Here is a 10,787-nt window from a genome sequence, read left to right as displayed (position 1 = left end):
TACCGCTCCAGCCGCCATGCCCGCTCCCGGTCCCGCTCCTGGTCCCGTTCCCGATCCCGTTCCCGGCGCTACTCCCGGTCTCGCAGCCGTGGCCAGCGACACTCAGGTGGGGGCTCCAGAGATGGACACCGCTATTCACGTTCGCCTACCCGGCGCGGAGGTTATGGGCCCCGGCGCAGAAGCAGGTGCGTGAGGTCATGTGTATGTGGGGGCAGACAAGCGGCATGGTTCCGCATCCCAGGGAGGCCAGACTTGGGGGACCTGGCCAGTCTGAGGGGTCAGGCACAGGCCACTGTTCTTTCTTAGGAAGCTCTGGGTTTGTAGGGAGAGGCCTAGGTGCCTGCTCTGTTCAGGGGGTGCCAGGCCAAAGACAGTGGGGCAGAGACATCACCATGTGCCTCTGTCACTGCTGTTAGGAGTGCCTATGCCCTGGGAGCAGAAGTCATGGATGCCCCAGTGTTTCCTGCAACTTGCAGTGCGGGACCCAGGAAAGTGGGGAGGCGTTGCTACATGTGTGGGTGCAGCTGGGGAGGGAGGCAGAAAAACTAGGGCTCCCTTTGTGGAGGAGGTAAGGTTTCAAGCAGCACTGAAGCCTGTTGAGGAAATAGTCACCAGGGATCAGAGCATCCTTTCCCTGCCAGTCCCCTTACATGGTGAGAAGTCTGATTTAGACAGTGAGAGTGGTGGGGGGAGGTGGGCTGCCCTGTGCCATTGATGAACTCCAGGGTCCTGCCTTCTTCATCAGCAGAACAGAGCCAGGAAGGCATTCACCTCCTTGACTTTTGCAGAAATTTGACAAATGAGCTGAGTAGAGCACTCAGAGCAGGGCCTGGCCCTGGGTACGAGCTGTGACTGTCATCAGTGTTATCGCCTGCGTTGTAGAGTCGACTGCACCGTCAGCTTTGTGCAGGTGCCCCTGGTGTACTGGCAGCTTGTGTTCCCTTGGTGGGCTCTGGACCCCAGCAGCAGGCCTGGTGTTGCCAAGTGTTCAGTTTTTCAAGAGAAGTTGAGAGTCTGGATATTTATTTATTTACTATTTTTTGGTACTGCAGATTGAACCCAAGGGTGCTTAACCACTGAGTCACATCCCCAGCCATTTTTACTTTTTATTTTGAGACCAGGTTCCACTAAGTTGTTGAGGCTGGCTTTGAACTAGTGATCCTCCTGCCTCAGCCTCCAGTGTTGCTAGGATGATAGGTGTGCATCAAATATGCCTGGCCGAGTCTGGATTTTTTTAAAAAAAAAACCTGTATTATTGTCATGTTCTAACAAAAATAATAAAAACAGCTACTTTTCATTGAAAAAAAAACTTTATTATTTATTTTTATTTATTTATTTTGAGAGAGAGAGAGAGAGAGAATTTTTTATATTTACTTTTTAGTTTTTTTCGGCAGACACAACATCTTTGTATGTGGTGCTGAGAATCGAACCTGGGCCACATGCACGGCAGGCGAGCTCGCTACCGCTTGAGCTACATCCCCAGCCCCTATTATTTATTTTTATGTGGTGCTGAGGCTTTGAACCCAGCACCTTGCACATGCTAGGTGAGTGCTCTACCGCTGAGCCACAACCGAGTCTAGATTTTTAGAACTCTTATTTTCTTGGTGTTTACAAAAATATTAACTTTGTAAATACCCATGATGGATTGGACACAGTGGTGCATGCCTGTAATCCCAGCTACTGGGGTGGCTAAGGCAAGAGTATTGCAAGTTCAAGGCCAGCCTCCGTGGCTTAGACCATCACAAAATAAAAAAATGAAGAAAGGGTGGAAATTTAGATCAATAGTAGACACTTGCCTAGCATGTGTTATGCCGGGTTTGATCCCCTGTACCACAAAAAAAATCAGGATGGCCCTGGCAGAGCAGGCTTGTGTGGCTTGGCACTGGCTTGCAGGTCATCCCACGTGGTCTGACCCAGGGTAACCACAGGAGCAAGACTGAAGGAGGGAAGTAAGGCTTGGTCACACTGATGCCAGCCTGAGGGCAAGCCCCTGCTCAGAAGGTGACAGGGCTGCGCATGCTCACTCCTGAACTTGCAGGTCTATGCTGGAGACTGGTGCGACCCCACCCCCGCCTCCTGTAGCAGGAGAACACCCTAGGAAACTATGTGCCCCACCTTGGGATGGTTATGGTATGGGGCGGAGTCCTGCCCACCCATAGGTTACATCCCCAGAAGTCACAACTGGGTGTCTAATGAGGACAAGGAGCAAGTCAGATGCTGGAGGCCGCGGTTAACCAGGGGACAGCTTGGGGTTTCTGGGATAAAGCAGAGGATCATATCTGGACATACAGGACCTTGCAGGTGGACTCCGGTGTGCAAGTAGGGGGTGAGTGTGTAGAGTTCCCGGAACCTCACAGACGTTCTCCTATCCCCACTGTACCCTAGGAGCCGCTCCCGCTCAGGGGACCGATATAGGCGGGGTGGCCGGGGCCCCAGGCATCGAAGTAGCAGCCGCAGTCGCAGCAGCTGGTCCCTCAGCCCTTCCCGAAGCCGAAGCCTGACCCGCAGTCACAGCCGAAGCCCCAGCCAGAGCCGTAGCCGCAGCCGCAGCCGCAGCCATAGCCAGAGTCACTCACCATCGCCCCCAAGGGAGAAGCTGACCCGGCCAGCAGCGTCCCCTGCTGTGGGCGAGAAGCTGAAAAAGTGAGCAGGGATCGGGCTGGGGAAGAGGGTTGCTAGCCTCAGGTGGGGACTGGAGCTCCCTTCCCTCTGAAGGGAACTTGGTCCTACTCCCGGAGGTCTGGGTGGGACCTGGCCCTCATCCAGGGTTGGTCTAAGGACACCGCCACATGGAGGCTCTGCCTTGGAGGTGTTTGGGGTGGGAACCTGTCCCTTTGGGGTCAGAGGGGGACAGGGCCACTCCCTGTGGGATCTGAGGTCACGACCTTGGCTCCTGGGGGCTGTGCTGGGGCTGTGGGGTCAGAGGTGGCAGTTGCCACTTCTTCCTCCCACCAGGACCGAACCTGCCGCTGGTAAAGAGACAGGAGCTGCCAAAGTCAGTAAGAATTTGGAACTCGCCCGTCTAATTCCCGCCAGCAGCAGTGCCCAAGAGCTGGGCCCGGTGGGCCTGCAGGGGGGCCCGGGTGGGCCGGGAGATTCCGTCCCAGGGATTGAGGAGGGAGGGGGCCAAGGGATCTGCCTTCAAGAAACCATGTCCCCTCCCTGCCTCACTGTATATTGGGGCTCCAGTGTCCCTGAGCCTCTCAGAGCCTTGTGGCAGGTGTTCACAGCCTGTCCCTTCCCCCACAAGTCCCAGGCTCTTGCCTGAGGTGGGTTGGAGGCTCCGGGACACCCACCCCTCCTGCCTCTTCTCCCCCTCCCCCAGCCCAAGCTGACGCCGCAGGAGAAGCTGAAGCTGAGGATGCAGAAGGCGCTGAACAGGCAGTGTACGTCCTTCCCTCCCCTGGGGAGGAGGCTGTGTGCCTGCCCTGCTGCCCAGTGCTGAGGGCCCAGCCCGCTTGGTGGGGTAGGAGGGTGGACTCCAAGGGAATCCTCAGCCATGCTCCTTCCTTCTGCAGTCAAGGCGGATAAGAAGGCCGCTCAGGAGAAGATGATCCAGCAGGAGCATGAGCGCCAGGTTAGGGGGAGGGCGTGGGTGGGGTGCTGCTCAGGTGGGTGCTGGCCTGGCCATGCCTCACAGCTGGCTCTGCCGTAGGAGCGGGAAGATGAGCTGCGCGCCATGGCCCGCAAGATCCGGATGAAGTAAGGCTGCCCCCCACCCTGGCCTCCTGCCGCCACCGGCTGGAGCCCTGCCCAACCTCTGTGGGTGGATGAAAGTCGGCCCTCACTGGCCCACAGGGTGTGCCTGGCCCTTTGGCTCCTCTCCCTCATTCTGCTCCCTACATCGCCCAAGATCGCCTCCTTTGTTGTCCTCTTGGCCCATGGCGGTTCTCCCCTGATGCCCCAACCCCTCACCTTGCACAGGCTTCCATGACTGTCCCACCCAGAGCACCCTGCCCTGCTGCCCTTCTCCCGCACTGTGTGTCTCGCTGAAGCCTGCGGTCTGCTAGCCAGTCCTGTGGCAGGTGCCTGGCACCTGGCCTGCTGCTGGGGATGGGCTTTTCTCCTCTGTCTGCTTGCTTCTCCTGCAGTGTTGTGCTGGTCAGGAGTTCTGAGCTTGGGTCACAGACTTGATCAATTTCAGCTGTGCTTCTCTCTGGTCATGTGGCCCTGGGACTCTCTCAAAACCTCACTTGATACTCTGAAGTAGGACAGTCCAAAGTGTCTACCTCGCTGGGCAGACCAGGAGGTAGTGTCCATAAGACTTCGGCTTGCCTAGGACCCATGGGCAGAACTGGGGGTGCAGCTGGGCATGGTGGTGCAAACCTGTAAACCCAGTGTCTCTAGAGGCTGGGACAGGAGAATTGTAAGTTGGAAGCCAGCCTCAGCAATTTAGCAAAACCCTGTCTCAACAAAAGGGGGGCAATTGGGAGACAACTCAGTGATAAAGTGCCCCTGGGCTCATTCCCTAGTACCCCCCCCCCAAAAAAAAATAAATCCCTAACTTCTGGCAGCAAGGCTAGCTCCGAGCAGCAGCACTGTATGTGCAGCAAAGAGGGGACTCCGTTGTTGTGGTTCCATCCCGTTGTTGGCTGTGAGTCTGTGGGTGAGCAGTGTCCCATGTCTGAGGTCGGACTTCCTCCTCTGTAGGCAGAGGTGGTGATGCTCCCATGCCCACGGGGTCTCCTGCAGGGCTCAGCACGGTGTCTGGTGGGTGGGAAGGCCTGATGCTTGATGCTCAGAGCTGCTGCTGTTCCCATTTTTTTCATTGTTGTGTGTTGAACTTCAGAGGATGCTTTGTGCTGCCATTAGCAAGTGGAGGAAGAGTTGGGCATGGTGGCACACACCTGTAACCCCAGATACTCAGGAGGCTGAGAATGGGACCCCAAGTTCGAGGCCAGCCTGGGCAACTTCACAAGGCTCTGTCTCAAATAAAAGTGTTTGGGGGGCGTGGGGCTGGGGATGTAGTTCAGTGGTTCAACCCCCAATACTGCGGGGGAAAAAGTTGAAGGGTTGTCAGGGACTGGGGTCCGTCACACTTAGCCACCCAGTACTGTGGGCCTTTGTCACATTTGATCTTGTTTACCCATCTCCTAAATAGAGAAGGAATCCTCAACCCCAACATAGGCTTGTTGGGAGGATTTGGCATGATTGGGGCCAGGCATGGAGATGGCACCCAATAAACACAACCATTGGTTGCCAGTCCTGACCACTCAGAGGGTGTGCATGTCCCCAGAGTGTGATGGAAATGATAGCAAACTGTCTGGCCTACCTTGGGTGTATTTGACCAGGCTTTCCTTGCCAGGGCCCCCTGGAACTCCAGTCCTGACTGCCAGCCAGTGTCCATTTCCAGGTGGGGACAGCAGTACCTGCCCCCTTGGTTTAGGGCTGTATTTGACTCAGGTGTCACATAACTGGTGTTCATAGCAGGTGCTCACCTCACCCCCTGGTTGCCTCTACTTTCTCCCTGCAGAGAGCGGGAACGTCGGGAGAAGGAGCGAGAAGAGTGGGAGCGCCAGTACAGCCGGCAGAGTCGCTCGCCCTCCCCTCGCTACAGTGAGTGCACCTACTTGTCATTTGGAAGAGCTAAGGTACTTTCAAGGCTGGAGGGCTCTGGGGTGTTAAAAAAAAAAAGAAGTCAAGAGCTGGGCATGGTTGCACATGCCTGTAATCCCAGTGACTCTAGAGGCTGAGGCAGGATTCCAAGTTCAAGGCCAGTCTCAGCAATTTATTGAGACCCTGTCTTAAGATAAAACATGGATTGGGACATAGCTCAGTGGTCAGGTGTCCTTAGGTTCAGTCCCCACCATCAAAAAATGTTAGCCCAGTACAGTGGCACTTATCATCCTGGTTACTCAGTTGTACGAGGCAGGTGGATCACTGAGCCCTTGGAGCAGCCCAAACCTCATAATGAAAATAAAAACAAGTGCCAGGCAGGATCACACCGAAGACTGCGGCACGTTCCCATTCACCATCTATAAAGTGGTATGTTTGAGGTGCGAGTTTGAATGTGGGCACAGGTGATGGCTGCAGACAGCATGTCTGCAGCACCCTGGTGGACTGCAGGAAGCGTTGGTCACCTCAGTTGGAGACAGTATGGGAATAGCCGCCTTAAGGACCCCATTCCAGGTCAGGGAGGAGTCCTTGGCCCTGGGCAGGGGCTTAGTCTCCACTCATCCTTTCCTTTCTAGGTCGAGAATACAGTTCTTCCAGAAGGTAAGGCAGTCTGCCTGGCTCCCTAGGGCAACCCTCCACTGGCTGGGAAATTACTTTCTTGTACTTGGGTGGGAGGTATCACCCCTATTCCCCCATCCTGCAACCTAGAGTGGGGGGTGCTGGCATCATTGATTGATCAGGAGACCACCCAGTACAGGCATTGCTGCACATGCTCACAGCAAGGCTGCGTCCTGACCTGCCGACCCCCATCCCTACCCACTACTGCACTTCTCTCTGCAGGCGCTCGAGGTCTCGGTCCCGAAGCCCCCATTACCGACATTAGGCAGAAGAATAGGGGACAGGGAGGGGGTGGGGCACAGGACTCAAGCTGTGATGCTGCTGGTTTTCTCTAGTGAAATAAAAGCAAATGTTATTTAATGCCCTTCACCTGGCCGTGTGTCATCTGTGGGTTGGTGCAGGGCCTTCAAACCCCACTTTGAAGCACACTAAGCTGTGTGTTCCAGAACCCAGTGAGGCCTGCTTAGGCAGGGGGCCTGAGCCGGTAGGAGAGTTCTGCCCACATGTGTGGCCTGGAGGACCCACCCAGCACTCTCCATGTGGAGGATGGGCCAGGACTCTGTGCCCAGGGGCCTCTGGTGACAGGTCCAGGCTTCTCTCCCCGCCCTCACCCATACCAAGAACCGGGAGCACGGCTTTCTGTGCCAGTCCTGCTGTGCCCCAGGCACTGGGGCCTGGCCTTTCCCCTCACCCCCCCACTCTAAACCGGTCTGTCCAGCTATCCCAAGGGGGAGAACCTTCCCACCCCACCTTAGACACCCCAAGAAAGCCAGAGACCAGGTGCCTGGGTGTGAACAGGGGAGTATGATTTACTTGCAGAAAGGGAAGGACAAGGAGGTTGGCAGTGTCAACAGGTGTCAAGAGGCAGGGGGGCACTCTTATGCTCAGGCGACCTCACCCACCTCGGGGTGCTTCTGCCGCAGGTGTTTGTCCAGGGTAGCACGCAGGCCAAAGGGCACACAGCAGTGTGGACACTCAAAGCGGGTGCTACCAGGCCCTAGGCCATGCATGCGGCGGTGACGGTTGAGCTTGCTGCTTTGGGCACAGGCATAGGGACACTGGTCACAGGTGTAGGGACGCTCACCAGTGTGTGAGCGACGGTGCACGGTCAGGTTGCTGCTGTTGGTGAAGTGTTTCCCGCAGAACTCACAGCTGCCCCCTGGCCCACGGCTCTTGCCAGCAGATTTGGGGGTCTTCTTAGGTGACATCTTCTGGCTCTTTGCAGGATCAGTTCTCTGTTCTTTGGCAACAGCTCCCCAATCACCCCCACCTGGGCCTGCCTGAGCCCCACTGCCAGGAGCCCCAGGTTCCTGAACACCTGCAGTAGCTGCGGCTCCAGCCCCCTCACCACTGCTGCACCGGAGGGTGCTGGCTGGGGCAGCAGCGTGGGCAGCTGGCTCTGGAGGGGCTGCAGAAGCCTGATCCTGGCTAGCATCAGCCAAGGAGGGACTCTGGGACAGCTGCCGGTGGGTCTTCTTATGGCGGTTGAGCTTGCTGCTCTGGGCGCAGGCATAAGGACACTGGTCACAGGTGTATGGACGCTCACCTGTGTGTGAGCGCATGTGCACCTTGAGATTGCTGAAGGAGCTGAGGGTCTTCTTGCACACTGAGCAGGTGGGGCTCCGCCGGGTGAGGCTACTCACACGGGAAACCTTGGCCTCAGCTGCTGGCCCTACCACTGCTGACACGGCTGCAGCCACCTCAGCCAGGCCTAGCAGGGGGGCCTCTGGGGCCTCCGATTCAGTCTGGTAGATGGATAGTCCGTGATCCCACTGGGCATGACGCAGCAATTTCCAGGCCCCTGTGAACTGTCTGCCGCAGCGGAGACAGCTCAAAGCCTTCACCTCCTTGGGTTCTGGAGAACAGAAGGAGAAGGGTGTCAGTGCTGGTGGATACAAGGATTATAGGTCACAGTGGCCAGCTAGACCCCTTCATGGGAAAGGCTCTACTCCAGGCACAAGAACTCTGCAGTAAGAACAGATGGAAGCCCCCCACCCCCACCCCCAGGAAGCTCCTTAAGTAAGGAAAATCTCTAGTGAGCGATAAGTACACACCAGGATTGGGTAATTGAAATTTATTTTTTGTGTTGCTGGGGATGGAACCCAGGGCCTCATGCATACAAAGGCAAGTGCTCTAGCACCAAGCTGCATCTCCAGCAAGATGAAAAAGGTAAAAACTTCAGTCAGAGTGAAGGATGGAGGGGAATGTTGTATGGGATACAGGGTTAGGACAGCCTTACTGAAGAGGTCACTAGGGTCTACAGGTGTAGCTCAGTGAGAGTGCACTTGCCTAGCACTCCCAAGGTCCTGGGTTCCATCCCAGCACCCGAGGGAAAAAAAGGTGACCAAATTCAGTGAACATTTCTATGTGCTAGGTGCTGGGCTCAGCTCACTCAAAACTTTCCTTCAGGACAGGAAACGACCTCTAAAATAGACATTGCCCCCAATGTCACACAGCTTGGAAAGGGTGGAACTAGGATTTTAATCAGAAATCTGGGCAGTGGGGTCAGGGGTGGAAAACCGTTTTTTTTTGTTTTTTTTTTTAAAGACTTGATTTAATAATAACAGTTCTTGATTACTAAGGGGGCTTCTCTGTTCCAGGCTCCACGCTTAGGGTTCCGTCCCATGGATGAGGGGACGGAACCTGCCTGTCCATTGCATGGACCCCTGTAAGGTTTTCTCTAGACCCACTGGGTATTATCAAGTGGACACTTTCTAGATGTACAGTTTTGGATGGGGTGGCCTTTCTGGACCAGTGTTAAAGTCAACAGCAGAGACTTGGGAGGCTCAGCCTGACTGGAGTCAAATTCAGACTTCTCTGCTAACTGGATGAGTGACCTTGAGCTAGACATACCCTCTATGAGCCTGTTTCTTCAGCTACTAAATGTGGGGATCCTAGGGATTCCCTCCCTTCCAGGGTTTTGTGACCTTAAATATGGGACAGTTGAGAGCTTTGGTCCATACAGGCCCTCAAACATTAATCCAGCCTAGGATATCAAGGTGCCCACAATCAGGAGTCCAAGTATTATTCCAGGGAGTTCATGAAAGTCCTGCCCTCTCCCACTAGGCCACCCTCAGGCTGCAAACTAAAACCATCACAAAGCCCCACCTCCTCTCTCCCACCAGCCACTGTCTCAGGCCCAGCCCTGAATATAATTCCACTTCCTAAGTCCAACTAGGACATTGGCTGAAGGCTATAAATTCATAGGTTTGAGTGAATCCCATAGCCACAAACTTAGGAATCCTCAGAGGGTGTTAATTCCCTCAAGAGAAGGACACTAGGTGTCTTGCCACTGGCTCAAACCAGGGGCTTCCCAGCCCGGATTACTGGGAGATTCCACCATGGCACCAAGAGAGAAGCCCCTTCCCTAGCTCTGAACAACTGTCCCAGCACCTTGATCAACAGTGATGAAGAAATAGAAGGGAATGGCAAGCCTCCCCTTCCAGCTGGTCTCCAAGCCCCTCCCCCAGGCCACTGCCCTCCCAAGAGGTCCCTCTACTGCCACCCTGGTCCAGCCACCTGGCCAGTTATTTCGGTCCAAGGGGAAGGAGAAGTGAAACCAGATTGGGGGTGTGTGGCAAATCCCCAGGCCAGTTTTCTGGGGCTGGCCACACCCTGTGGGCCGCCCTCCTTCCCTGCCCAACCTCCGCCCCACCCCCTCCCACCTCTAGTCCCTGCCCTAGGACGGGCAGGCCCTGGCCACGCCTAGGCTGCGCCCGGTGGGGAGCGAGAAAAGGGAAGTAATGCTCAGTGCCCTGCTTGTCCACCTCAGCCCCTCTCCCGCAGGAAGCCGAGCCCTTGAACTTCAGAGGGAGACTGAGCCTGTCGTTACTCACCTGAGCCCAGGCAGGGGCTGGGGCCTCTGAAGAGCTGACAGCCCAACTTCTTATGGTCCATGAAGGCAGTGATAGCCTCCAACGGGAAGGTCTGCAGGCAGCGGCCGCAGGTCAACAGATCTGGGTGTTTGTCGGTCCAGGGCTGGCGGTCTGCAGGGAGGAAGCGGGTGGTGAGAGCGGGGTGGGGCCAGGATGGGGGCCGGGGGTTCCGAGGGAGAGGGGAAACCCGAAGGTCAGAAGGGGGCTGGGACCAGGACGCGGCTAAGGCGATGAGGCTGTCCCAGGGGCCCATGCACAGGGCAGGGGTCCCACTTGGGGGCCACAGATAAGGAGGGCTACCCCGGGAGCTCACCGGAAGGGTTCGGGGTCAGCGTCCACAGAGCCCACTGGTTCCGCACCCCGAGGGCGGGGAGGGTGGCCCCGGCAGGCACGGAGCCGGGAGAGTAGCGGGGCTCGCCTCCGAACCGGCCCGGCGCCGACACCTCCCTTGGGGAGAAGGGCCCCGGCCCCAAGGCCTGCAGGGGCCGCACGTCTGGGTCGGGCTTCATTTCGATGACGAGGTCGGACATCTCCATCCCGTCGTCTGAGCTGGCGGCCGGCGCGGGGTCTACACGGCGGGGCGTGCTGCCGGCCTTGCGGCGGGACATGAGTCGCGGGCCGGGCGAGCGGGCGGCCTGGCGGCGGAGGACGCGCGGGCGCTGCACGCTCGGAGCGAGG

At 56.8% G+C, this 10,787-nt stretch overlaps 3 protein-coding genes across 9 annotated transcripts in view; 2 read left to right on the top strand and 1 right to left on the bottom strand.

The window, feature by feature from the left end:
• Window positions 1-6,598, top strand: part of LOC107151357 (CLK4 associating serine/arginine rich protein) — a 26,296-nt gene extending 19,698 nt beyond the window's left edge. The window contains 9 exon segments of the mRNA XM_015496716.2: window positions 1-185; window positions 2,386-2,643; window positions 2,956-2,995; window positions 3,326-3,386; window positions 3,519-3,577; window positions 3,656-3,702; window positions 5,474-5,556; window positions 6,192-6,216; window positions 6,457-6,598. The exon segment at window positions 1-185 is cut by the window's left edge and continues 3 nt beyond it. Of these exon segments, the coding sequence (XP_015352202.1) occupies window positions 1-185; window positions 2,386-2,643; window positions 2,956-2,995; window positions 3,326-3,386; window positions 3,519-3,577; window positions 3,656-3,702; window positions 5,474-5,556; window positions 6,192-6,216; window positions 6,457-6,499 (801 nt within the window). The 3' untranslated portion in view covers window positions 6,500-6,598.
• A 419-nt stretch (window positions 6,599-7,017) lies between these two features.
• On the bottom strand, window positions 7,018-10,717 carry Znf296 (zinc finger protein 296). The gene is made up of 3 exons (XM_015496718.2): window positions 10,423-10,717; window positions 10,071-10,220; window positions 7,018-8,089 (listed from the first exon to the last, which is right to left on the bottom strand). The coding sequence occupies exons 1-3, from the start codon at window positions 10,715-10,717 to the stop codon at window positions 7,119-7,121; spliced, it is 1,416 nt and encodes a 471-aa protein (XP_015352204.1). The 3' UTR covers window positions 7,018-7,118.
• Gemin7 (gem nuclear organelle associated protein 7) overlaps window positions 9,943-10,787 on the top strand; it is a 12,667-nt gene continuing 11,822 nt past the window's right edge. For 3 of the 7 annotated variants that reach the window (XM_048790709.1, XM_048790717.1, XM_048790715.1), the window contains exon 1: window positions 9,943-10,180. The gene's annotated coding sequence lies outside the window, so the exon portion shown is untranslated. Of the gene's footprint in view, window positions 10,181-10,446; window positions 10,780-10,787 lie in introns of those variants that run through there. The other 4 variants (XM_048790712.1, XM_015496715.2, XM_048790710.1 and 1 more) reach the window with 2 other exon arrangements.

The sequence above is a fragment of the Marmota marmota genome, unplaced genomic scaffold, assembly GCF_001458135.2.
Source record: "Marmota marmota marmota unplaced genomic scaffold, marMar, whole genome shotgun sequence".
NCBI lineage: Eukaryota > Metazoa > Chordata > Mammalia > Rodentia > Sciuridae > Marmota > Marmota marmota.
This window is presented reverse-complemented; position numbering and strand designations above follow the sequence as displayed.